The sequence below is a fragment of the Pungitius pungitius genome, chromosome 6, assembly GCF_949316345.1.
Source record: "Pungitius pungitius chromosome 6, fPunPun2.1, whole genome shotgun sequence".
Lineage (NCBI taxonomy): Eukaryota > Metazoa > Chordata > Actinopteri > Perciformes > Gasterosteidae > Pungitius > Pungitius pungitius.
The window spans coordinates 21,968,120-21,995,689 of NC_084905.1; the positions used below are offsets into that span (position 1 = coordinate 21,968,120).

Consider the following 27,570-nt stretch of genomic DNA (forward strand, 5'->3'; position numbering starts at 1 on the left):
TGTGTTCAGTGAAATCACAGCATTATAACGTCCTCGTGATGCGCTCAGATGTCATCTACAAAATGTAGTTGTGATACGTTTGAATAAATCTAAATCTAAAACACAAAAAACAACAACACCACAAAACAACATAACAACAAAACAACATAACACAACAAAACATAACAACAACACAAAAAACAACAACACAACACAACAAAACAATCTGCCACTATGGATCATCAATGATCTGGAATTAATAATTAATATGAACGGCACAAGCACGGTTAAGATGATCTTTGATCCTTTGAAATGATGCGATCTGATCGATCGGGCGTCTGCGTTAATAATCAGCTGATCAATACTTTGTGACGACGAACCCCGCAGCTGATGGCTCGTTTTCAGATGATGAGTCACACAGGCCACCACCACCACATCGTCAGACCACTGTGTCGGCGACTGAACTTCCACTTAGCAACGATACTCTGCGTGATCTTCAGTCTCCTCTTCTCAGACGGATCCCCCCCCCCCGGTTAGAAAGTCATTCGTCAGTATTAAAGCGGGTCAGAACGCAGCAGTTGGGTAAACATCGGCCGGGTATCGCTGTCGGCCGGCTGCTCAGGAGTAAACAGACCTGGAGTCAGCGCTCGCCACTCAGGTATCAGGACGAACCCTCGCTGTCGCTCTTTGTGGTATCTGGTGTCCCGTCTGAGTGGAGGTCTAACCTGCCCCCCCCTCCCCCCCCCAAACACCAGCATGGTGGTAGAGTTTGATACTGGTTCCTATAAAGAAAGTCCTTTCCTCGTGTATGGTGAGAATCCTCATAGAGCGGAATCACAGTATCCCACAATGCTTTGCGAAAAAGAGTTGTGCTGAAGAAGAAACGTTCTTATTCAATTAGGAAATAATGCATCTTTACACCTTCGGTTTCTTACTTTTCACTGTAAAAGCCTGGCTTTTAGATAAGAACACAAAAACAGTTATTACCTTAATGTCATAGTAGTTGTATTATAGCCCCTCTGTTTCCTGTCTGTCTCTACTCCTGATCAAAGGCAAAAAGCGTCATTTCAAACCTCACAATCTGACCTCTGACCAGAGGCTGAAGCGCCGCCTCCGACCTTTTCTCTTCTCTGGTCAGTGACGTGTCGGAAGCTTGTTCTGTTTGTGTATCTGAATTCCCAGCTGACTCCGAAGTATCAACTCCACAAAGCCAAACAGAGGAAACGACCTGACAGGTCGCGACCTTTCAGCCCGCCGGGGTTCGCGTCCAGTCGGACGGCCACGGACGGCCGAGGAGAGATTAAAAAGTCTTCACCTGCCTCGTTATCTACGGATGAATTCATACGATTCTTAACTGAATAAATATCTATGTTCTCCCTTATTTTACATTAAAATGTTTTTTTATATAGTCTTTTCTCCTTAGTGCTTCTCAATTATCAAATTGAATTAAGGTTCTTGATAACATTTTCTGACAATATTTTTAATAAGGAAAACTTCAAATCCTCAAATCATTAATCCACTGCTGCAGCAAACATTCATTCAGCACAATAAATAGAGATTATTCACTTAAATCCCGTTATCGGCTTCTTTGTTTCTCCATGAAGACGTCTTCAAAAGGCTCACTGAAGCGTTGCTTTTTTGGTAGTATTGCCTTTGTTGGTTGTTTAAAACCCGTCTCCAGATGGGCATCGCCATGGTGACCACCACGCTGAGGGCTACCCCTGACGGTCTTGCCGCTGAACTTGACGTCTTCGGGCCGATGTTTGACACTAAAATATCACGTTTCTCAAACAGCGGCGACGCTCGGTGATGACACACTCAATGATGCTTGGGTTTCAGCTCTTCAACCCCCCCCACTCTGCAGAGTTTGGACCTCCTCAGTAGGAAGCGGCCCCCCGGGAGCCATTTATAAACCGACCCCCGAGCAGCACAACCTTTCTCCTGCACTTCTCTGCCAAGTGTTAAAAGAGAGCTCCTTTAAAATGGAGCGGCCATGTGCAGCGCACCCCGGAGCTTTGAACGAGCTTCTCGTCGGGGGGGTCGGGGATCAAGGGGGGTTTTCTCCTCTTACACCCCAAAGCACTCAGAAACCAGTCGAGATGCCTGCTGACAGGTCGGCCATCTTGGAAAACTTTGGTTTGTGCTAAACAGCTGTATGCAGATGTTACAGTGATTATCATAATGCCTCATTACCACAACCTGCAGAACACATCCTGTAGAACTGTGCAAGGTTTGGAACGCCCCCCAGGACAGATCAGTTAGGAACCCTCCCCACAACGGATAATGTCCTTTGCACCTCTTCCTAAACTTGACCTACAAAACACACACATTGAGCATATATATATTGATGTCTAAAAGATCAGAAGCTAAAAAGTATTGATCACGCCCTGATCTCTGTCAATCTGCGATTGGACCTGGTTGAAGGCCAGAGGAGCTACAGTGGGTCATCGGTTGGGTCAAACCTTCACACAACGTTGGTCAAGTTCACCACCAAATGAAGAGAGAGAGTTTGAATATTAGAAAGTCTGATGTGAGGAAGGATACTGTCTCCTCATCAGTGCAGATATCTGTGGCCTGTGACGCAGGAAGTGCGTTCCTAAGATACAGCGCCTTGGGACGGGAATGCGAGCTATGGAGGCCGACTAAGCTCCGGGACCAAAGCCCTCCCCAAAATAACGTGGAGGGTGGAGAGAGATGTTCGGAGGCCACGGAGCTGCTTTCTGCAGGAATTCACACTTCAGTTAATTGGAGATTTCGTCTGACATGTCGGTTTTAAGAGGCAGCAACGCTCTGACCTCTGACCTACTCACTCATAATGTTGCTGACAGTTGGTGACTTGTTTGTCTTTGCTTGCAGGACGGTTTAAATAGAAAGGATCCGTCTCATGTGCAACTTCAGACACAATATGTATCTAAAAACGATGCGCCATGTGTTTAAATATTCAATTAAACGCAGCGTGCAAGTGAAAGTGGTGCTTCTGACAAGTTATACTGCTTTAAAACGAATCCCCAGGCACACAGGAAGATAAATGATCACAAAATAATCTCTCATTTTAAACTACAGTGTGAATTCTGTTGCTCTGGTGTAAATGTAATGTAATGTGAATGTGTTTTATCATTAAGTTGATGAATCCAAGGATCATTTAGAATGCAAACAGCTGCAACAAGACAATTAAAACCAATAATCAGGAATCAGGAAACGTTTATTGCCATCATAGGTCAGACATACATGGAATTTGACTTAGCGGTAAGTTAGAAGAAGAAGATTCTAAACTATTTTCTAGTTTCGGCTGACGTCTCTTCTAAAAGTGAAGTGTTGAGTGCTGACGGATAATTGGGGGAATTACAGCTGTTCGGGGGGGAGGCACAGGATGTAACCTGTAACTTAAGGTTTACCCCCCCATTGTTAGAGACAAAACATCATCAACGTATGATTTATAGCACTAAGTCTAAGTGATGAAGATGAACGAGAGACAGGAACTCCAGACTCAACAGAGTTTAACAAATACACCAAAGAAACCAGGATTTGTTTGACTGGTACTCAAATAAAAGTCGCTGATAACTGGTGAAATAAAGTCACGATTAAAGTGTACTTTAATTCTTTGTGTTTCTAACCCTAACCTTAAGAGATAAAATGTCCTTTTTAAAAAGCCCTTAGTAACAGTATGAGTAGACATGTAAATGTATTTCTTACATGTGTAAAAGTATTTCTCCAGCCTAAAAAACTTTCTTGTATTGTACTATTCAAAGTTTTACTGTATTATGTATTAGCATAGGAAATATAACTGATGCTCGTGAACCCTAATTATACAGCTCTATAGTTTCATGCATATTATTATTTTAATACATTTTGTATCATTATTCTGTAAATTGTATATATACATATATAGATAAATATGTTCATTTTTAATCTGTCTATCTAGGAGTTGTGAGCTTCAGGGAGGATCGGATCTGTTATGTCTTTCACAGATGGACAAACACCTGTCCTACTGCGACGATGACCCCCCCTGGTCAGATGGTCAAAGGTCACATGGCCACACAAACACATTGGCCTACTTCCGTAAAGTGTAAACCCAAAGATCATATGCAAATCTGTCCTTCGACGGTCATCAATTATTACTAATGATTAAATATGTAAGTAAGGACCCGTCCAGGTGAGTCGATACTTACCTGAGGAATCAAATCAAAAGCAAACTGGAGAATGTAAAATAAACGAGATGAGAACAAGAGACGTCCTGACGTCAAACCCGCACAATAAATGGACTTGAGGGCCCGCGTAGAGGCCGGAGGTGCACTGTCAGCAGTCCAAACGCAGGTGGAGCATCTGGAAACTACATCCCCTTCCACCTCTTGCCTCCACCCCCCACCCCCATGCCACCCTCATGGCCACTGCTGGGGTGGAGGAGCTGCAGGGGACAGACCAACCTGAGGGAAGCGTCCGGGCCGGGAACTCCCACGGGGGGGAACCAAGGATCATGGGACGCCGCGACCCGGAAGTCTGGTTTTCTACATCAGAGTCAATGTGGTAGACCAATCTCTCCTCGGATGCCCTGGGAACCCAAAACACTGACCAAGTACGAGGGAGAGTGCGGCCGCTGCCCAGTGACCACAAGCGTAGACCAAGAGGGACCCAAGTTTTGACTTCAGATCAATGACATTAACAACAGTAAGTGGTGGATCCAAAGAGTCAAAGAGGTCAACAAGCTAACAAGCTACTACAAGACTACTTTAAATTAGCAAACACAAGCAAATACTTATGGCTCAGAAGTATTTTGATCCTTTTTTGCTAAAGTGCTAATACTATTCTGTGAAAATACTGAGATTAGACAGTAATCTCAGTATTTACAAAGATACAAAGATTGACAAGACAAGTAGGTGTCGGACAGATGTAGTACAATAAAGGGTACTCTGAGATGTAGTAAAGAGTATAATAGTTATCTCTAGGAGTAGTCACTACTTCCTTCTCAGTCCTAACATGGCGACCATCATTAAAGAGTAACGGCCGTAGGTCGTCTTCTTATTGACACTCTGTGGTGTTGGTAGGTCACACTGACCCTTCAACCTTTTGACCCTTCACCACCAAATTCCCATCAGCTCAGCCTTCAGTCCAGCTGGACGTTTCTTCCAAATGTTGAATCTCAAGGTGTTCCATGAGAAAATTCGAGAGAGGGACGGATGTGAGGTCGCAGTGACCATTAACCTTTGACAGCCGAACGTTTGAATCAAACTGATTTGAAGAAATTCTGAAGGGGCTGAAAAGATAACCGAGGAAACTACAACGCCATGAAGAGCCCACAGGATGTGTTATCTATAGGATGGGCTCTTATTAATCCCAAAGGAATCCTTGCTCGTAGAACATAAGGTCCAGCTGTAGTGTTAGAGCCGTATGAAGCAATACGCCGACGACTGTGGCTTCGCTCATTCGAATATTTAAAAGACTCTCTAGTTCTCACAGGTCTGATTTCTCTTTCATCATCTGGACCTCACACTGCTCCCCTGAACACACACACACCCCTCATTGGGGTCTGCTCCGGCTGCTGCCGGTTAGTCCGGATCGAGGGGAGGGGGGGACCCCCCACCCAGTCCCTTGGCCCATTGCCGGGCCGCAGAGGCCGGGGCGGCGCTACTCTCGGGGGTTGGCGACTCGCTCTGCGAGGGGGGGACCGGGATTAGATGCTGCGGTCTGGTCCAAATGCACAGAGCCGGGTGGTATGGGACAGGCGAGGCATCTGGGTGGGGGGGTGGGGGGGGCAGGTGGAGCTTTATGGCGCTGAGACTCAAACACGCTAATGACATAAACAGTTCGACATATCAGTGGGTGGAAACCTGACCTTGTTTTTTAAATGAGATAATAATGAAAAAAGTGAGCGGATCACTCCAGGAGCAGTAAACAACAGAAATACTTCATTAAAAGTACAAGTTCTGAGAAGTACTCGTTATGAAGAAACACACCTGTCAGAGTTTTTTCCTCTGAGATGTGGAGAAGTAAAAGTATAAAGTGGCTTTAAATGGTAAATAAATACCAATTAAAAACTCATTTTTCTCAGTTGATTGTTTACACCAAAACAACAGAAATGTATGTTTACATACTTAAATTAGGCACAATTTTACTAAATATCTACTCCTTTCCAAGAACATTGGGTAAAATCAATTTGTATAACTCCATAAATCAGAGGATAATGTAAAAATACGTTTTGTAGATGATTCCCTCGACCTTTTATTAAGACTTTATTACCTCTATACAAACAAGTCAATTGTTAAATACATCTTAATGAAACAATGGATGAATGTCCTGTAAACTCTTCGATGTGGCTCCAAAATATTTACTTGGAATTTGATTAAGTATAAAAATGGCTTCTTTTGTGTAAAATCCTTGTTATTTAAAAGTACATTTTAGTATTTGGGATATTCTAGGGAACTCTAACAGCTAAAACGTATCCCGTCCCATTAAAAACAAGATGTGCACCTTGTGGCAGGTTTTAAGTGGGATTCAAACCCTCGACCTCAGGCGGCAGAGAGCCTTGCTCCAGGGCGGCGCAGGACACTTGATCCCGGTCATATCAGAAGGGTTTAAATGGGTTTAAATGAGGGCTCAGGGGAGTGGTGATGGGGGAGGGAGGGAGGGGGAGATGAATGGCTGCCGTCAGGAGCTGCAGTGAGGCATTCTGGGAAGTGGTCATGCTGAGGCCTTCCTTATGGCTCTCTATGAGAAATGAAGGCAGTGAGACGGGAGCCAAATGGAGCTGACAGCCAACAGGTTTGACTTCCTCCAACACACACACACACACATACACACGCATACACACACACACACACACACACACACACAGACACACACACACACACACACACACACAGACACGCATACTTCTCCTTCTCCTTTTTTTTCCTCATCCCTTCCATAATTTTGTTTTGGAAAAACACCATCTCGTGTTTCTCCACCAGCGCTCTCCAACTTTCATGTGCCCCCCCCCCCCCCGTTCCCCTTGGGCTCCGCCCCCGTCCCGCTACTTAAAGGCCTTTGTTTGGGGGTCCGAGGAGCAGATTTCTGGCAGGCCGGCAGGTGCTGATGGGGACGAAACGCGGGTCGGTCCAAATGTGCCAAGAGGCTAATGGCAGCCTGAAAAAAAGTATGAAATAGAGAGTGTGCTCATCTGGGGGGGGTTAGTAATCCAGGGGGGCAGTTTAGTCCCGAGTTAGAACCAGAACCAGCTTCCACCGGACTTCCTCGTAGAATCAATAACACATATTAGGTTACAGGTCTGAGTCCAAAAATCTACTTCCTGAACAAAGTATATAGTCTCACTTTAGTCCTGATCCTCTATGTGAACCAGTATCATTCTAGTCCCCCCAGCCCCCCCCTGCCCCCCCCCCCCCTCCACAGCCTGCTCCTTCTGCTGCTGCTTTATTTGCTTGTTTGTGTCTCCACTCATGAACCTCGGGATGTAGAATTCATCACGGTGCTGAAACCTGATCGACGCCCCCCGACTTCACCCCCCCCCCCCCCCTTTACCCCCCCCATCCTCAATCCCCACCCCTGGCAGTCAGTGTTTATGGCCAGCGAGCAACAGTTAAAGCCTCTTTACTGCAGCCAATGGCATTCCTCTGCTTTTGTCACAGCCACGCTCCATGCAACAGAGGGAGGAGGAGGAGGAGAAGGAGGAGAAGGAGGAAGAGGAGAAGAAGAGGGAGGAGTAGAATAAGGAGAAGCTGGAGAAAAAAGAATATTCTCGAGATTAAAGTGTCATATTGGAAAAACAAATTAATCTATTCTGGAGATAAAAGTCTCACATTTTTGAGAAAAAATGTAGAATCATTTTGTTTTCTTTTTTAAATCTGGTTACTTTAACAAAAAAAAAACTCATTTATTCAAGTACAACTTCAAGGTTCTTGTACTTTACTTCTAACCTGTTGGTCACGATTTTTAGTTTGTAACCGAGGAAAAAGGGAAATAATCTGAGATACAGTTGAAAATTAAAAAGGTAAAACATTTTCTGAGATTAGATAAAAAACCGCAACAATTCTTTCAATAAAAGCTCAAAAATATGAAAAAAGTCAGAATTTGGCTGAAATGATGAAATAAATCATGAATGACATTAGTTTGTCAGACGCTGAAAAGAGAAACCAGAGAAACGGATTAAATCGTTTCTACCTTGTATTTGTGAATATGGAAGCTGTGTTTTAACGTTTAACGATCGGTTCAGAGCCAGAAGAATCAGGGTGGTTGCTACGGTTACCAGATTGACAGAAGTTGAGATCTACTAGTGTTGCCTGGTAACGGGAGATAATTAACAAACAAACATAATAATAATCATTGCATCTGTTTGATAAACATCGTTTATCTGATTTAAGCATTTGAGCTTGTCAGTGAGGTCAGAACAGTGAGCCAATAAGAGTGAAGAACTTGATCAGAGGAGGCGGGTCTCTGCGGAGGTTGGAGCCCTCCCCAGGAAGGCCTTGGTGTGGCCCCTCCACCATTTGACCAGGAGAAGAATGTAGCAAAGCTAGCAGAGCTAGCAGACCACCAAACGGGACACCTCAGGGAGAGGGGGGGGGCGTTGTTAGGAGCCCACGTCCCCCCCCAGCGTCCATCCCGCTCTCAGCTGCCAGAGTCCCAGCGGGACGTCCCGGAGAGGACGCGTGGAATCAAGCGGCCGGCGGTGAAGGTAAACACGAGATCCTGTGATCTCAGCTGAGGTCTGCTGAAGCGCTGCTGGGGGGGGGCGGGGGGGGGATCAGCCTCAAGACAATATATATATAAAAAAACATACAGATATAATTGTCAGATAAATGAGGTTGAAGTGTTCAAAGGTCAAAGGTCATAAACACGTTAATATGAAAGAGAGGGAGGAAGACAAATGACTGTGCTGCATGTAAAGTATATATATATATATAAATATATATATATATACCACATGGTACTTATACATATACATGTAAAGTACTTCTTCTTGCTCTGATAAACTTTAAGAACCTTGAACGTGAGCTGAGAGGATGAAGATGGTGAAGATGAGTCAGGTCATGAAGATGATGAAGATGATGGTGAAGATGAAGATGATGAAGAAGAAGAAGAGGATGCTTTAAAGTGTGAAAGCAGCAGAAGCACCGTGTTGACTCAGACTGTGGAGAATCCTCAGGCCTTCAGGTCAAAGGTGAAGGACCACACAGAGAGGCCACTTACACACACACACACACACACACACACACACAGAGAGGCCACTTACACACACACACACACACACACACACACACACACACACTCTGTGAGCACAACATTTACTGATGACACACAACCAGCAGAGTGTGTTTGAAATAAAAGTACGTCCTGAAACATGAATAATGTTTATTACTTTGTAAAGATTTAAACATTTTTATAAACTCTGACTGGTTGCTGAAGCCTTTTAATGCATTTTATTGTATTTTATTACGTTAAACGTGTAAGTTTTCTGTTCTATTATATTTTCTATAAATAACTTTATCATCTCTTAGATAAATATGCTTTATGGATAACTAAACCCTCTGACCTTCAGAACGAAACAAACAAAAAAGGACCTTGAACGCCTCACGAGTTCAGAGGAGTCAAACTGGTTTCACACCAGTTCAAGTATGAGGTTCTACTCTGTTGTTGTTCAAGTGTAACAATAAAAAAGAAGAAAAACCTGCCACCGCTGCTATTCCCCCCCCCCCCCCCCCCCCCATACCCCTTCCCCCCCCAAGCGTCATTCATCATCGTTCCCCCCCCCTCACGTTTCTATATTGGTCTCTTTAATGAGCGAGGGGGGCATTCCAAAGGCTTTCTGGGTAATCACAGCGTCTGGCACGAAAAGGGTGTGTGAGGATGGGGGGGGGGGGGGGGGGGGGGCGGGGGGGCAGTTCACTTTCCTCCCGTCCTGGGGGGCAACAACACCCTCCAAGCAGAGGTCCACCAGGGGAGTCGAGGCTGACGGGTTCCCCGTAACGAGGGAGACCCCGGTGTCGGGTACCGGCTGTGAAACGGGGCACCGCCGCGGGCTCAAGGTCCAGAGTCCAACCCCCCCCCCAACCCCCCAATCAGGACCTGTACTTACCCCATCAGGCCTCCAGTAAGAGCCCTAAACAGGCCGAGGATTCTTCATCACAGCCTTTGGTGTGGTACAAATACCGGCTGTGACCAATACCGGTACCGGGCCAGTACTGGGCCAATAGAGGGTCAATACTGGGTCAATACTGGGTCAGTACCGGGCCGATGGGGGCACAGAGGAAATACCGGGCCAACATGTTTCCACCTTAGTACCAATGTCAGGTAACCTGACTCATCTTCACCATCTTCATCCTCTCACACGCTGCCAATGGGCACAGAGGAAATAATCACACAACGTCAACAAGATGTGAAAGCATCGAACAGTCCGCCCAGAACCAGAATCTTACTACAGTATTTTAAAAAAGTTACTGGTTCTAGTGGACCAAATCAAGTCAACCAATCACATTTTAGGTCTGTTGTAGTATTTTTGTTGCTGTACAAAGTCACACAACCACAACCAACCACACAACTGTCTGCAGAGCGCTAAATCTGCTGCAGCGGGGTAATCCAGCTCTGTGTGTGTGTGCGTGTGTGTGTGTGTGTGTGTGTGTGTGTGTGTGCGTGTGTGTGTGTGTGTGTGTGTGTGTAAAGTAATCTGCCTCCAGTGCAGGACAATGCAGTCGTTGTAGTGTTGGTGGTTTACAGCAGGCAGCAGGTGTGAAGTCCGACACCTCCGCTGTCAATCTGCAGGTTTTAGGTTTATTAAGTGCTTTGTGTGTGTATGTGTGTGTGTGTGTGTCCTGTCTCGTTTTTTATCTTGTGTTGGTCTTTGTTTGTCTTTTTGCTGTGTATAGTTAAAAAAATTACAAATTGGAAATAAAATACACACTGTAAAATTTAGAACATTGTACGTCTTTGTAGATTTGTAAACATATTTTTAATATTTTACCATACAAATTTTATTTAGTTATTTTCACTTGTGTTTTTTACTTATATGTTACAAAGTAATTAATCAAGAGATAATACGACATTAAATGCCAGTAGACAGACACACACACACACACACACTACACTCTGGATTGTGTAGTTTGTTTCCATGCGAGCTTTACCTGTTGTTTCCTGTCTTCATGCTAAGCTAAGCTAAGCTAACAGGCGTGAGGGAAATCTGAATGAAATAATAAATGTGGGGGGGGTTGTGATCTGCAAACCTGATCTACAATTCAGCTGAAACCTGGACCATGTCCTCCTGGTTCAGAGTGACCCCCCTGGTTCAGAGTCCTCTCCTGTTGCAGTATGAGTGACGGAAGGGCCTGGCTGCTCCCAGGGGGGTCAGCCGGTCCAGAAGGGAAGAAAGGGCTACTCTCAGTCCCGGAGCTCCCCAAGGGTCAACAGGACCCTGCACCCCTCGACATGAACCCCCCACCCCCTCCCCCAGACCCAATCGGACCTCCGCATACAGCTCGGTTGTCACCTGGGCCTCAGTGTAACAGATCACAGGCTCTCTGCAGGAGGGGGGTCCGCTTCCACGAGATGCAGTCAGAGACCAGATAGAGACCAGATAGAGGCCACATAGAGACCGGATAGAGGGTCGGTCAAGACCTGATAGAGACCAGATAGAGAGACCGGATAGAGGGTCGGTCAAGACCTGATAGAGACCACAGAGAGACCAGTTAGAGACCAGATAGAAACCAGATAGAGAGACCGGATAGAGGGTCGGTCAAGACCTGATAGAACCCAGATAGAGAGACCGGATAGAGGGTCGGTCAAGACCTGATAGAGACCACAGAGAGACCAGATAGAAAACAGATAAAGGCCACATAGAGACCGGATAGAGGGTCGGTCAAGACCTGATAGAGACCACAGAGAGACCAGTTAGAGACCAGATAGAAACCAGATAGAGAGACCGGATAGAGGGTCGGTCAAGACCTGATAGAGACCACAGAGAGACCAGTTAGAGACCAGATAGAAACCAGATAGAGAGACCGGATAGAGGGTCGGTCAAGACCTGATAGAGATCAGATAGAGAGACCGGATAGAGGGTCGGTCAAGACCTGATAGAGACCACAGAGAGACCACATAGAGACCAGATAGAAACCAGATAGAGAGACCGGATAGAGGGTCGGTCAAGACCTGATAGAGACCACAGAGAGACCAGTTAGAGACCAGATAGAAACCAGATAGAGAGACCGGATAGAGGGTCGGTCAAGACCTGATAGAGACCAGATAGAGAGACCGGATAGAGGGTCGGTCAAGACCTGATAGAGACCACAGAGAGACCAGATAGAAAACAGATAAAGGCCACATAGAGACCGGATAGAGGGTCGGTCAAGACCTGATAGAGACCACAGAGAGACCAGTTAGAGACCAGATAGAAACCAGATAGAGAGACCGGATAGAGGGTCGGTCAAGACCTGATAGAGACCAGATAGAGAGACCGGATAGAGGGTCGGTCAAGACCTGATAGAGACCACAGAGAGACCACATAGAGACCAGATAGAAACCAGATAGAGAGATCGGATAGAGGGTCGGTCAAGACCTGATAGAGACCACAGAGAGACCAGTTAGAGACCAGATAGAAACCAGATAGAGAGACCGGATAGAGGGTCGGTCAAGACCTGATAGAGACCACAGAGAGACCAGATAGAGACCAGATAGAAACCAGATAGAGGCCACATAGAGACCGGATAAAGGCCCAGATAGAGGGATGGTCAAGACCTGATAGAGACCAGATAGAGGCATATATATGATAAATATACTCCCTAAAAGAGGTAAAAGATCTAATCTAAAAGATTAGAAGAAATTACAGAATATAAATGAATGTGATTTTAGTTTTTCCTTCTCTCTAATAATCTGATGACCCTTTAAAGGGCCACGACCCTTATGTTGGGATTCTCTTCAAAGACAATAGCTTTTACTTTTACATTCTACTGAGTTTCACTTACATTTAGGCTTCAGTGAAGCTGTCCCCAGCGCAGATGATCCTTTAAACTCTCAATAGATCTATACGTATGTATCAATATATGTGTGTGATCTGGTATGTAATATAGTATCCAGAGGCCAGCGTGTACCGAGCTGCTGTCAGAGGTCAAGAGGTCGCGAGGCGTTCGCTGCCCTCGGGCCTGAAAGAGTTCATTTAGAACTGAATTTACGATGTGAACTCTGTCTTGGTCTCGTTTTACCGCTGAGCGTCCCGTCAGCGGGATCCGCCCGCCGCGCTGAGCAGGTGTCTCCATCTTGTTTTTCTTTCAAATGGCAGAGATCTCATCTCCATTCGGGGAGGGGGGGGGGGGGGGGGGGACCCCACGAGAAGGGAGGGAGGGGGGGAGACCTGAAACCCCGACTCTGGCCTACAGCCGTTCAAGGTGTACATTTCCCCCCCGTGAGTTCCGGAAAATTGGCGAGATTAATGCTGCGGCAGAGGGGCGGCGCGCTGATGGCGTTTCCAGATGGCCGAGCGGCGATGGGCGGCGATGGCGCGTCGCAGAGTGGCCTCCGGGTTTACGACTTGTGTAAAAGCGTTTTAGAGGCCGAGCGCCGCCCCCCCCCCCCCCCCACACTCAGTTTGGGACACCTCGTTATCCGTCTCTCAAAGCGGCGTGGACGGGGAGCGCCTCGCTCGACCCGTTTGGCTCCGTCAGAGAAGGTTTGAACCACATGTTGACGTCTGGTTGGGAGGTGAACATCTCGACTGGGCAAAGCTCCGGTTTGACCTCTGAGATCCTCCAAAGGTCACCGAGGTTGGTCAATTCAAAAGGTCTTCTGCTGGGGGGAGGGGGGGGGGTAATGTTGACACTGATTGACAGGTGTCTAATAGTTGATGTTCAGAGTCCAGTCTGAATCCACACGTTTATCTACATATCGATGTGAAGGATACCTTCATATAAATCATGTTTTAGGTCGATATGGATCATTTTAGTTTGTTTGATAAGCAGCGTCATATAAAAATAAAAGTAGTTCATCGTTGGTTTTTATCATGTTTTATGAATTTGTATGTTTTGTTGTATGTATTGTTTCTTAAAACACATTATCAAAAACAACAAGAATCATCAGATACTAAATACTGTTACATTTCACATGAAGGCTGTGTGTTGTTTATATATTTATGATATAATAATAATATATATCATTTAATATAATATATAGTATAATAATATACTGTGACCCTACAAACTAAAGGTAAATGTACACCTTGTGCACCGATTCAAACAAACCTTAATTAGCAGCTTAAGGCAACTTTTATTTATGGGGGGGGGGGGTTATGTGGTGCATTATGGGGGGGGGGGGGGGGGGGTTATGTATGCATTAAAACGACCGTCAGTCATCTTTCTGGTGATAATCCTTTGAGCAGAGGCTTGGAATAGTTCCTCCTCACATGTGGAGCTCTGCAGCGCCCTCCAGCAGCAGCATCCGGGTACTGCACGCGCCTCTCAACCAAGTGATGACGACGACGACGACGATGATAATGATGAGGATGAGGATGATGATGGTGAGGAGGAGGAAGGCAGCGAGTCCAACGTATGAAACGTAGTTCACACTCTGTATTTAGTAGTTTTCCTCAGTGAAGACATTAAATAGGAGTCTTGCATCAAGTCACTTCTGCTCTTTTTTCAGTTTACCTCCAAAAATAAAAGAACAAAAGATCTCAAACAGGCCTCAGTAACGAGGTCAGAGGTCAGCTGCTATTAGATGTGATGATAGGAAGCTTCTATCTTAATTCGATCTATTTATGAAGAAAAATGACGTATTCTACTCTTCATCGTGACCTTTCGAATATTCCAGCTTTTAAGTGTCTTTATTTTTTTTACTGCTTTATACTTAACTGAACGAATTTAAAAATCTGATTGACTTGTATTGAACTGTTTTAAACAAATTTTACGTCCTTACATTTATTTCCGTTTCAGTGGTTTGATGGTTTCAAAGCGGCCCTTTGGATCCATCTTTTATTTGAATGACACGTGTCTTCATCAATAAACTTTTCAAATAAATATGAAGTAGACCCCGCTGTTACTGCTCTGTTAGGGGTAATTGTACACTAATTACCGTGAAGTTGTAAACCCCTCCCGCTGCCAGCCGATTGGTCAGAGCCCGGAGGCCCTCACGGTGCTGACTCCGCCCCCCTCCGGCCTGCGCCAGGTATAAGAAGCTGGTCAACAGCTGAGGGGACAGAACAGAGTGACAGGACTCCACATTCCCAGAAACCCAAATCAGTGACAGCTCCTCTGCTCCTCCTCTCTTCCTCTTCTTCTTCTTCTTCTTCTTCAGCTGCTGGACTTTTCTTCTTCTTCGGTGGCGTGAACCATGGAGCTGTCGGATATGTCTTTCCCCATCCCCGCCGCGGACGACTTCTACGACGACCCGTGCTTCGACACCAGCGACATGCGCTTCTTCGAGGACCTGGACCCGCGGCTGGTGCACGCGGGCCTCCTGAAGCCGGACGACTCCTCCTCCTCTCGCTCTCCCTCCCCCTCCTCCGCCTCCTCCTCCTCCTCCCCCTCACTCCTGCACCTCCATCACCGCGCCGAGGCGGAGGACGACGAGCACGTCCGCGCGCCCAGCGGGCACCACCAGGCGGGTCGCTGCCTGTTGTGGGCCTGCAAGGCCTGCAAGCGGAAGACCACCAACGCGGACCGGCGCAAGGCCGCCACGCTGCGGGAGCGCCGGCGGCTCAGCAAGGTGAACGACGCCTTCGAGACCCTGAAGCGCTGCACGTCGGCCAACCCCAACCAGCGGCTGCCCAAGGTGGAGATCCTGCGCAACGCCATCAGCTACATCGAGTCCCTGCAGGCGCTGCTGCGCGGCGGCGGCGGCCAGGACGACGGCTTCTACCCGGCGCTGCTGGAGCACTACAGCGGGGACTCCGACGCCTCCAGCCCGCGGTCCAACTGCTCCGACGGCATGGTGAGTCCGTCTGGGAACGCGATCAAAGCTGGAGGTGACGACGCGCGTAAAGGCGCAACAATGCGCCTTTACGCGCGGACACGAAGCGCGTTTCGGCTTCTCTTCAATTTACTTTCAGCTTTTATTTCTCATAATCCTCCCGTTAGATTTTTTCTCTGAATTGCATTGATCACATTTAGATTTCAAAGACATATATCTTATTCTAACCAGAAATGTGATCATTTTCGCCTGTTATTTTGGTGGTCAGTATTTTGTGTATTTGCAGCTCTCTTCAGAAATAAAAATCCAAATTAACAAGTATCTGTAGTTTATGGTCCGAATGAGAAAAATATTTTGAATTCCAAGTATTTTTTGGAGGGATTAAATATGTATTTAGTTACATCTCAATAATTCTGCCTTAAATAGATAATAGGCCGCGTTACATAAAGACGTTTTAAAGGAAGAATTCCTTGTTTTAAAATCGTTGTTAGATACTCTTTTACTATTTACTATATAGTATTTACTTTTTTTCCAGCAGTAATTATGATTTTCAATAATATACTCTTTTCATATCGAAGACTTCTATTACTCAGTCTTTTTCTTAATGATTTTACAGCTTCGACATTTCTCTTTGGTCAGAAAGATACAGATTAAGCTTTAATGTTTGATTTTTTGCATAAATGTTTTATTTCTTAATGAATTCCTTTGGTTTTTGTTTCTGCAGACGGATTTCAACGGGCCGACCTGTCAATCAAACAGAAGAGGAAGTTATGACAGCTCTTATTTCTCCGAGACTCCAAACGGTAATTTAACAATTAATCCTTAAATAATGAAAACCTGCTAAATTAGACTAAACACGGTTAGCATGAATGGGAAAAAGAATAAAAACTAAAGCCTGATGAGGCAAATAATACAAGAAAATACAATAAATCTGTTAGATTCTGTTAGAAGATAAAGTATTATGGTGAAAACCTCATTTGTTTAATCACTATTTGATTATTGTTATTTAATCTCGTGTAATTTAATTTAACATTTAGAACAACTGGAACATTTGACTACAATAGCTTGATAGATAAGATCAAAGAAACGGTTTGTTGTTATTATTTAAAGTAGAAGAAAAAAATAAAAACAGATAAAATAATGGAAAAAAACGTAGTTACAAGAAGGAAAATAAGGAAAGAAATTGACTTTAATGATTTAACTCATTTGGGTTTAAACTAATTCACGACAGAAAAGATTTCTCTATTTAAACATTAGAATGAAAACAATGATAGCGGATAATATAAATGTGGATGTACACATAAATATTAATATTATGTAAATATAAATGTGGATATAAACACGAATCTTAATATTAATGTCAACATAAATGTGGATGTACACATGAATATTAAAGTAAACATAAATGTGGATGTTCAGGAGGTCTGAAGAGCCACCGGAGCTCCGTGGTCTCCAGCCTGGACTGCCTCTCCAGCATCGTGGAGCGGATCTCCACCGACAGCAGCAGCCTGCAGCCGGCCTCCTCCTCCACCTCCTCCGACTCGGACCCCCCCGCCGCCGAGGCAGCTGCCCCCGTCATCGTGGCCTCCCCCACAACCAGCCAGGACCCCAACCTGATCTATCAAGTCCTATAGGCACCTGCCCCCCCCTGCACACTTTCCACTGACTCTCATTTGGTTTGAACGTACATTACATGGAATGTATGGAAGCTCATTCCTGGCGGGGAAATAATCATAAGAATAATAAGTGTTTACTAATCCCAGTCTTCATCGTCGATGGACTTTGACATTTTATAGATTTTATTGTTTTAACAAAACTGATGAAGATCAGGAGAAATAGTCAAAAGATCAGGAAATACAAAACCGTTATTTCTGAACATTCAGTCTTAATTCAACAGCTTCTAAATACGGAAGTTGAGAACAAATTACAAATAATCATTTTCTAAATATGAATACCAAGATGAAATTAGAATGAAACGATATGTTGTTAATTCGAGTTAAAGGAGGAATTTAGTGTTTCAAGAGGAAATGTTAGAAAGTGTCAAAGCTGATTCCATCATTCCAACGTTTCCGTTCACTCGTTTTATTTTCCTGCAGGAATGACCTTCCTGAACATTCTACTGCTGTCAGAGTACATTTTTATATTAAGGCCAAAACCACTTGAATGCTGGGAGTTGTAGTTTTTTGGTCCAGTTCCTGCTGTATTTTTCTATAGATTTAAGTTATGAGGAAACATTTTAAAGGTCCGTATGTTAATAACATACTTTCCGTAAAATAAATTAATCTTATTTGATGATGGATGGAGGCCAAAAAAAACTCAATTTACATTCCTCCACTTTTGTCCATCTGAAGTCATAAAAGGCCCAGCTGTTCACAGGACAACAACATCTGCAATAATCCTGTGACATTTAAGAAGAGAAAACACGTACAATTCTTCTGTTCCTGTACATAACGTGTAAATAAGAGCTGATTCGTTCCAACTGAACCTATTAATTATGTATTTAATGTTTCTCTCTGTGCTTTTGTTTGTTGTGAAAATGTTTAACTTTATATTTATACATCTGAAAAACTGAGTGATTGTCTAATGCCAATAAATGAACCTGCTTATTTATACAAAAAACACAACTCTGCTTGTTTTATGATAAATGCATTATTTTACTGTTATAAAAATTAAGCATTTTTTCATGCAGGGAAATTAAATTGTTGTTGTTCGTGTTAAAGCTACAGACACACATGTGTGTGTATATTTCTTCAACCAACCACAAAAAAATATATGTTTTTAACAAATACTGAAAAGTTGGAATATTTATTTTCCTTCATGAGAATATATATGTAAAATAATAAAGAAAATACATATATATATTCTTTAATTTAACAGCTGCAAAATCTTTTTCATTCATTTATTTTACGTCATCATAAAAATGTTTTAATTTAGAATAAGGTGGTCAATCAAATCAAATAATCCCTAAAATGCAATAAATTATTATTTTTAACAGTGATGTTTATTAAAAGAGCTGCAGCGCCACCATGTGGCCGCATGAAGATCTGCATTCATGCATCTTTCTCCCTGTATGTTACATTTCTTTATATTACCTGGAAGGTAGACCTCAAAGGATAAGAAAGGACAAACTTTAAACGATTTGTTTGCACTGACGTACTAAAACAGATGATAATTTATTCAATATTGTTTAATTCACACAGGAGCATTCAACAACATGTGGTTTATTCATTTGGACTTAATATTTATTAAATTACTTGATTAATTTACTATTAAATTACTATCACTAAATAGACATGTATAGTAATATTGGTAATACAATATAAATTCAGATTAGCTTTAAAGTGATGAACACTTGCATATTACTTTTCCTCATAGACGTCTATGGGAGCAGAGGAGTCGCCCCCTGCTGGTCACTACACAGAAGTAGAGTCATTTCCTCATAGACGTCTATGGGAGCAGAGGAGTCGCCCCCTGCTGGTCACTACACAGAAGTAGAGTCATTTCCTCATAGACGTCTATGGGAGCAGAGGAGTCGCCCCCTGCTGGTCACTACACAGAAGTAGAGTCATTTCCTCATAGACGTCTATGGGAGCAGAGGAGTCGCCCCCTGCTGGTCACTACACAGAAGTAGAGTCATTTCCTCATAGACGTCTATGGGAGCAGAGGAGTCGCCCCCTGCTGGTCACTACACAGAAGTAGAGTCATTTCCTCATAGACATCTATGGGAGCAGAGGAGTCGCCCCCTGCTGGTCACTACACAGAATGCAGCTTTAACACATGAAGCTCTGACTTCACTTGAATGAACCAGAGGTTGTCTCTCTCCTCTCCTTGTGTCTTCTTCTTTCTTCAGTGGTTTAAGGTCACCAGACTGGATATAAACGTGTGTTTAGAATGTTGTTTTGATCTTTGCACATTTTCTACTGACAAAAACAGTAGAAATAAAGAGATTTTCCTCTTATTCGTTGCATCAAAAACAATAAAAAAAAATCTTCAGGGGTGATTCGGAATTTTAAAACCCTTTTTCTCAAATCAGTTCCCAACTAAAGTCCTCACAGAGACCAGACTGGTCCCTCTGAACTCTGCTGGTGTCCAGAGACTCACACCTCAACACACAGGTGAACACACACCTGTTTCCTGTCGCCTCCACCAGTGGAATGGAGAATAATAATGAAATCCCATTCATCTGTCTCTGAGGGTTCATTACTACGATCTGATGATCTTTTTACTGTTGATTAAAGCGTCTTTTAGCTTCCGTACCTCCTGCCGACTGAACGATCAAACACGTTTGATTCAACTCTGCAGTTAGAAAACAGTGTTGAACAAAACCACACAGAACTTTATTGAGGTGTGAATGACAGCAGCTCTACAGACATGGCTTCAAGTGTCACACTTTATTTACAAAACTTCTGAGAACCAACAGCTGAGGAGCGAGGAAGCGTGATGGCGAAACAAGCTTTTTCTTTTTTTTAGTTTTTATTTCCTATCGAGTAGCAGCCAGAAGTTTCCCGGGGCGGGTCGAAGTCCACCTCAGCGTTACTGGCTTCTTCTTCTTCTTCTTGTTCTTCTGAGCTACGACCTGCGGCCGGAGGGTCAGGCTCGCGTCAGAGTCGGTCGCAGCGTCTACTTCCTGCGGCGGGCGGCTCCCTTCTTGCTGCTGTGATACGGAATAAAAACAACGTGTCAGAACATCTGGTGGCGTCTTACATATTTCAGGGAGCAGAGGAACCAGATGTTGAAAGTCAGCGGGGTAGCTTTCAACGTGAAAGAATGAAGATAAGGTTTCATTATGAATATTTTAAACCGCTTGTATATTAAAACTTAATAAAGTAGGAAAAAAACTGTCAAGATCACAAAGTATTACTTTTATCAAGGAAAACGTTTCACAAATGAGCCTGGAACCCCCCCACTGCAGCTCAGCTCTACTCACAATTTACTGAGCTCCTCCACTCTCTTGCGCAGGGTCGTGACCTGCAGGGAATCAAAGACACAGCGGGGGTCAAAGTGTGGTTTTTTGTATTTAAAAACAAAGTTTTTATATGTGAATCACAATTATCGATGATATTGATTCATAATTGACTATTACAAAATTATGAATTATTCTGTTATTGACAACTTTTGATGCTATTGATTGATTGATGTACAGAACATTTTCATAAATTAAGTACGTAGCCTGTATTAAAATAACTAAATAACCAGTTGATGTGTATAAAATGTCTCACCTCGTATTTCTGCCTCTTCAGTCTTTCCATGTGGTCGAACTTCTCAGACTCCAGCTGGACCATCCATTCATGCAGCTCAGTGATCTTATCCCTGCAGGGAAACAAGAACAACGTCATGCAGGAAGGGACGTCCTCTCTCATGGTGAGTCCAGGTGAGCCTAAGGAGAGTCTAGGTGAGCCTTAGGTGAGACTAAGGTGAGTCTAGGTGAGCCTTAGGTGAGACTAAGGTGAATCTAGGTGAGCCTTAGGTGAGACTAAGGTGAGTCTAGGTAAGCAGGTTAGATTAAGGTAAGTCCAGGTAAGACTAAGGAGAGTCCAGGTAGGACTAAGGTGAGGGCAGGTAAGACTAAGGAGAGTCCAGGTAAGACTAAGGATAGTCCAGGTAAGACTAAGGAGAGTCCAGGTAAGACTAAGGATAGTCTAGGTAGGACTAAGGTGAGTCTAGGTAAGACTAAGGAGAGTCCAGGTGAGCCTTAAGTGAGACTAAGGTGAGTCTAGGTAAGCAGGTTAGATTAAGGTAAGTCCAGGTAAGACTATGGAGAGTCCAGGTAAGACTAAGGATAGTCTAGGTAGGACTAAGGTGAGTCCAGGTAAGACTAAGGAGAGTCCAGGTAAGACTAAGGATAGTCCAGGTAAGACTAAGGAGAGTCTAGGTAGCACTAAGGAGAGTCCAGGTAGGACTAAGGTGAGTCCAGGTAAGACTAAGGATAGTCCAGGTAAGACTAAGGAGAGTCTAGGTAGCACTAAGGAGAGTCCAGGTAGGACTAAGGTGAGTCCAGGTAAGACTAAGAAGAGTCCAGGGGAGCCTTAGGTGACACTAAGGTGAGTCTAGGTAAGCAGGTTAGACAAAGGTGAGTCCAGGTGAGCAGGACTAGGTGAGCAGGTTAGACTAAGGTGAGTCTAGGTAAGCAGGTTAGACTAAGGTGAGTCCAGGTAAGCAGGTTAGACGAAGGTGAGTCCAGGTAAACAGGTGAGAAGGTGTCTAGGTTGTACTTCAGCTTGTCTTCGCTCAGGTGGTCAATGTTGAGCTGCTTGCGTCTAGCGGCCAGGATCTTCTTCTTCTTCTCTCTCTCAGTCTCTTTCTTTCCTCCTCTCTTCTGGTCGGCCTGTCCGGGGGAGTGATGTACGTTAAAGAGAAGTATTTTCATCTCAAGTACTTCTACATCTATATACCTTTACATTATATAAAGCAGTATTTGTAGTATGCAAAGTATCTCAAATTATAGAGAGTAATATCTCCTATAAATGAGCTCTTTCTACACAGTGAATACTTTCACTTTTGATACTCAAGCAACATCCACTTGGTAATACTTCTATTTATTGACTATTGCAATGGAGTATTCAAAGATTATATTTATAATGAAAAGTTGCAATAATACCTTTGAAAAAAGAATCTAAAGGAATGTTTTAATACAGGGGTTTTCAAATGGTGTGAATGTGAGCCTCCCCTTAGAGTAGGTAAGGATATCCGAGCCCCCCCTTCCCCAAAATCCCTAACCCACACATGCCTCCTACAGCCCGTGAAAGTGTCCCTGATTTGGGGTTGGGAGAGTTGGCAACCCTATGTGTCAAACCTCCCCTGTGGCTCTTTGGCGCCCCCCAGGGGAGGCTCGCCTCACCTATTGAAAACCGCTGTTTTAATAGATTTACTAGTAGTAGAAGTAGTACTAGTACTATTACTGTGTACTGACTTTCTGCAGGTGACTGCTGTAGTTGGAGCCCATGCTGGACAGAGCCGACTTCTTTTTTGCGTCGTCATCTTGCTTCTTCTTGAGGTCGGTCTCCTCCCTCATCCGCCTCTCCTCCTGGTTCACACGAAGAAGGCAGTGAGTACTCGCCGGCGTGAAAACACTTATACTTATCAAAGAAAATGTAAAACCCGCCCCTGAAAAATGGTACTAGATAAAATAAACTTGAATTATGATATATATAGATATATATATATATCTATATATATCTATATATATATATCTTTGTATGGATATGTATATATACTTATACTGGGCACCAATAGCGGGTTACTAAACATGTATTTTTAAATAGTTTGATAAACAGACTGTATATACAGTATCCAGTAAGTGTGGAACGATTTTGAGGACAGACAGATCTCCTGATGTGATCAGAAGATGAGGTGAACCACTGACCTCTCGTCTGGCCTGACGCTCCTTGTCCTTCTCAGAGCGGACTCTCTGCTGCTCGGCCCGCTCAGCGCGACGCTTCTCCTGCAGCGTGACAAGATCATGAAGCACGACGTCATCCATCGTGTTCATCATGAAGCACGACGTCATCCATCGTGTTCATCATGAAGCACGACGTCATCCATCGTGTTCATCATTAAGCACGACGTCATCGATCATGTTCATTATGAGGCATGATGTCATTGAATTACAGCAGTAATTAAACCGAATTAACATTCACTTTCTAGTTTCACTTTGGAAACAAAATGACATGGTTTCGTTTAACAAAGTTATTTTATGTCCTAAATCAACTAAACCGACGGTCAGGTTTAACTCACGATCCTGTCCTTCAGGGCGATCAGCTCCTCCTCCTCCTTCTTCCTGTGCTCAAAGTGAGCATCGATGAGACCCTGCAGCTCCACCAGATCTTTGTTCTGACGTTTCTTCTGAATGTCCTGATGGTCAGAATGAAACAAACATTCAGCTCAACACTAAACCTGTTGGACTGAAATCCTGGCGTCACTCCGGTCCTCTTACGTCAAAGTCCACTTTCTCTCCACTATCAGGGATCTTGGGGGCGCTGGGCCTAAAGAGGCAGAGTTTCACCTTCAGTGCGGTGGCTTAAGCGTTTAATGCTTTATTTTCTTATCAGACAAACGTCTCGAGAGGAAATGTCTGCAGAAATCTTTTGAAATGCTCTAAATTAAACTTACTTGAACTTTGGCTTCTCCTCTGCAGGTGAGGAAATGAAGAGGGGACAAGTACATGTCATGGGGTTAGAAACCAAGCGGATTATTTCACTTTCTCTCAGGCATCACGCGGATTAAACTACATGGTCGTTCCGCACTATTTTTTTTTAATGGAAGTTAGAGCCTCAATGTTGAAATAAGGGTTAGAACAGTAAGTATTCAGTGAAATAGAAAAAAACATTTAAAACTTCTCTTATCAAAGAGAACATGAGGAAGTTTAGTGGACACCAGAGAACATCTCGCTGTGAGTGAAGCTACATTGAATTATGACAATTAGCAATGGGATTCCACATTGGTCTTTATAAATTGTGACATTCATGTGTACACTATGTGTAGTGTTTTTATTTGGCTTGACCCCAAATCCATTTTACACAAGCAAGACAAAGTCTCCCCCCAGAGTTCTTGTCATGACACCCAGATTCTGGCGGCTCCATGCCATGCAGAAGACGAGTGGCAGCAAAGAGTGGCGTCGCTGGGAAGCACGTGTTAGCATCTCATGGTCTTTCCCCCTTTTTCTCCACCAGCAGCTTTAATCTACAAACTTTATCAGTGGCTTTTAACAATGATGGTCATTTTGTGTGTTTTCATTTGGAATTTGGCAGCGCTCCTGGATTTATTTAGACAAAGACAGATGGAAAATTAGCAGGCGTTACCCGAGGTACAGACGTCAGACCTGGACACCGTGGTCCTCCCCAAAACCAGAATGACAGATTACAGATTCTGTTACATTAATCCAAATCAACATACCTTCTTCTCCCAAGGCCTCTGCATGCAGAAAGCATCCAAAACGAAAAAAAAAGCAGAATAGACAAGAAGCATCAGCAGGAGTTCTGAGAGCAGCAAATCAGTTACTACAACATGTACCGACCGTAAATCCTCAAATAATAACCGATATTAGGAGGCCAGCACCAACAAGAGAAGGCTCGTCAAAGAAAGTCGCTCTATAATAATTAAGGAAGCTGCTGCGAAATGTGTGGAGGCAAACCATGCCAATTTCTATTAATAATAATAAGAATTTTAGTAATATATTATAATCAAAAAAAGGTCTCGTGGAATATGAGGTCAAATAAAGGCAAATATTTGAGGATTTAGAAATAAATATATTCTTAAAACTTTTGTTGTAGTCAGTTTCACATCGAAACAGGACGTACCAAGTGGGATTCCTTTACAGCGCCTGAATTCACATGCAATCTCAAAAAGGTCAAAGTTGGAAAGTCGTGGTTTACGTCTATAATGCAGCGACAGTTTTGAACATGATCCTCATCATCCGCAGCAAATTACTGCTTCATTACAGGTGTCATGCTTTGAGTTTGACATTAAACCACGAATTTAGTTGCATAAACATGTGAATGTTTTGCACCAGCATGTGAGCTTAAAAAAACATGGTATGACAGGTTAGAAATGGTTCAAAATACAAGACACCATCTAAACGAAACCGGTCAAGACATAGTATGCATTAACAAATCCGAAAGCAACCATGTACCCAAAATAAAAGTATTTAGAGTACATGTGGAACAGTAGTAAAAGTGGGATTAGACTGATAAAAGAGACCAATACTTAAAAAATTCAGCTTGCAAATATTCCACGTAATGTACACCAACATATTAGCATACACAATGCTAGGCTAATTTGCTAATTAACCAGCACTGTAGTGTCATATTTTCCAAACTAATAAAGTGCCTTTTCTTTTAAAAGTAAACGTACATAGTATTATGTTTCACTAATGGTGCATCGCTAATTCTAAATTATAAGCTAACAGGAAAAAATTAAGAGACCTAATAGTTTAAAAGCTACTAAAACTAAAAAACTAAAAAAACGAGAGCTATTTGAACAAAAGCTAATGGAATAAAACATGACACAAGCTAAAGAAGAAAAAGCTAATAGTTTAAAAGTTAACAGAACCAAAGCTAATATATCAAGAGCTAATGGTAAAAAAAACTAATGGAACAAGAGCTAATGGTACAAAAGCTAATGAAATAAGAGCTAGCTGAAGAAAGCGGTACCAAATCTAGCTACATCAACTCATATTTGCAGTGTGGTGGGGATTTGGCTCTTTATATCAGTCTAGATCATATGTTTTAGAATGTGTGCATGTATGTTTATATCTACATGACACGTATTCGCATTCCCTCGGGGGCCACTTCTACTTCCTCTACTACTTCCTCTTGTACGGCTACACGACATGCAGCGAGTCACCAAGGGAGAGGAAGGGCGGTGCGATGGTTAATGGAAGCAAGTAGAGAAAAGGGGGAGGCAGGAGGAGGTGGTTCGGAATGGGGTGGTGAGTTAATGGAAAAAGAGAGGTGGGGGGAGACGTTAGATATGAGGAGGTTCATGGATGGAGCTAAAGCATGTGACACAGCAGGCGGATACAGGAGAGAAAAGGTCAATCATTGATGGATGAGATGCGTTGGGTTCCTCGAAGACAACTCGGTGTGGGTCGAAGACGAAACGAGACAAGTTCCACCCCGCGTTCTTCATTTATCTCAGTTAGTGTTAACCGACATGCCACAGAAAAGGGTTCACGTGAAAGTAGGCTACAGGAAATAACTAAAAAATTAGTACTGTTTGCATTAGATCTCATGTCTTACCATCGTATTCTTCATGTCCGTCCGAGAAAAGAAAGGAGTAGAAGAACATCATAAAAAGATCCCAGGTTTGTACCCATTTTTTGGACAAAATGTGAAGATTCAAAATGTGGGTACATAGGGGATCCATGCTAAGCACAAAGCGGCGCCTTTCCTCCCGGGCCGACCGGCGGCCAACAGACGGTGGCTTTTAAACCTAAAATGTCCTTTTGGTCTGTGGGCCGGTCGGCTCGGGGTGGTGGGGGTTGTTGCAGGTGATCATGCAGAACCTGCACAGCTTCAGTTTTTTAATCATCTTTTGCTTGATGTTACTGTAGATCGTCTTTTGACACCATGCACCAGGATAATGTATCCCAGAAGATTCGCTTGGAAAAGGGAAGAGAGCATTACTGCACAACTTGAACCTGGAGGGAGTCAAGCCAAACCTTGTCCAGTGCAAATACTTCTCTCCGGTGGGGTGGGTTTTCACTTAGGCAAGATTCATTTAGCATGGAACTCCAGACTGTACCTGAAAGCTATTTGGTGGGTATTTGTATTTTTATCTGTTTTAAAAAAACAAGGGGAACAGGATGCTACTTACCCTCCTGACCACTGCAAGAGAGAGGGCAAAGAAATTCTGATTAATAACCATAAGACGCTTCACAATGTGCACCAGTACATTAGGCGAACATTAGTGGACTTACACTTCCTCGGTGTCAGACATGATGACAGTGGACTTTGCAACCTGGAGGCGAAAGAGAAGAGGGGAGAATTAAAGTTGTCCTGCAGGAGCCCAGCCGGCTGTATTTTTAGCTCGGAATTAAGTTGCAGATGTCTTGAATGTCTGCGGCGACCCCACCCTGTGCATATCTCAACCCCCCCACACCCACAAAAAAAAGAAAAATGAAACATAATAAATATCTTTATTATTCCCTGAAATGTTTTTGTTTGGAGGAGGCTGTATTTGGAAGAAAAATCTCAAAGCCAGTTTATAATTAGAGCT

At 43.6% G+C, this 27,570-nt stretch overlaps 2 protein-coding genes across 3 annotated transcripts; one reads left to right on the forward strand and one right to left on the reverse strand.

The window, feature by feature from the left end:
• Positions 1 to 15,154: 15,154 nt before the first annotated feature.
• myod1 (myogenic differentiation 1) lies at positions 15,155 to 18,595 on the forward strand. Its single transcript, XM_037450372.2, has 3 exons — positions 15,155 to 15,876; positions 16,580 to 16,658; positions 17,275 to 18,595. The coding sequence occupies exons 1-3, from the start codon at positions 15,277 to 15,279 to the stop codon at positions 17,487 to 17,489; spliced, it is 894 nt and encodes a 297-aa protein (XP_037306269.2). The 5' UTR covers positions 15,155 to 15,276; the 3' UTR covers positions 17,490 to 18,595.
• A 1,575-nt stretch (positions 18,596 to 20,170) lies between these two features.
• tnnt3a (troponin T type 3a (skeletal, fast)) lies at positions 20,171 to 27,306 on the reverse strand. 2 transcript variants are annotated; one of them, XM_037451475.2, is made up of 11 exons: positions 27,272 to 27,306; positions 27,169 to 27,179; positions 23,965 to 23,983; positions 23,789 to 23,837; positions 23,590 to 23,706; positions 23,219 to 23,296; positions 22,766 to 22,879; positions 22,068 to 22,180; positions 21,075 to 21,165; positions 20,783 to 20,823; positions 20,171 to 20,509 (listed from the first exon to the last, which is right to left on the reverse strand). In XM_037451475.2, exons 1-11 carry the CDS (start codon positions 27,289 to 27,291, stop codon positions 20,476 to 20,478), a joined length of 687 nt encoding a protein of 228 aa, XP_037307372.2. In that variant the 5' UTR covers positions 27,292 to 27,306; the 3' UTR covers positions 20,171 to 20,475. The 2 variants fall into 2 exon arrangements, with proteins under 2 accessions (XP_037307372.2, XP_062419085.1); XM_062563101.1 differs by lacking the exons at positions 27,169 to 27,179; positions 27,272 to 27,306 and adding an exon at positions 26,592 to 26,655.
• Between the last annotated feature and the right edge of the window lie 264 nt (positions 27,307 to 27,570).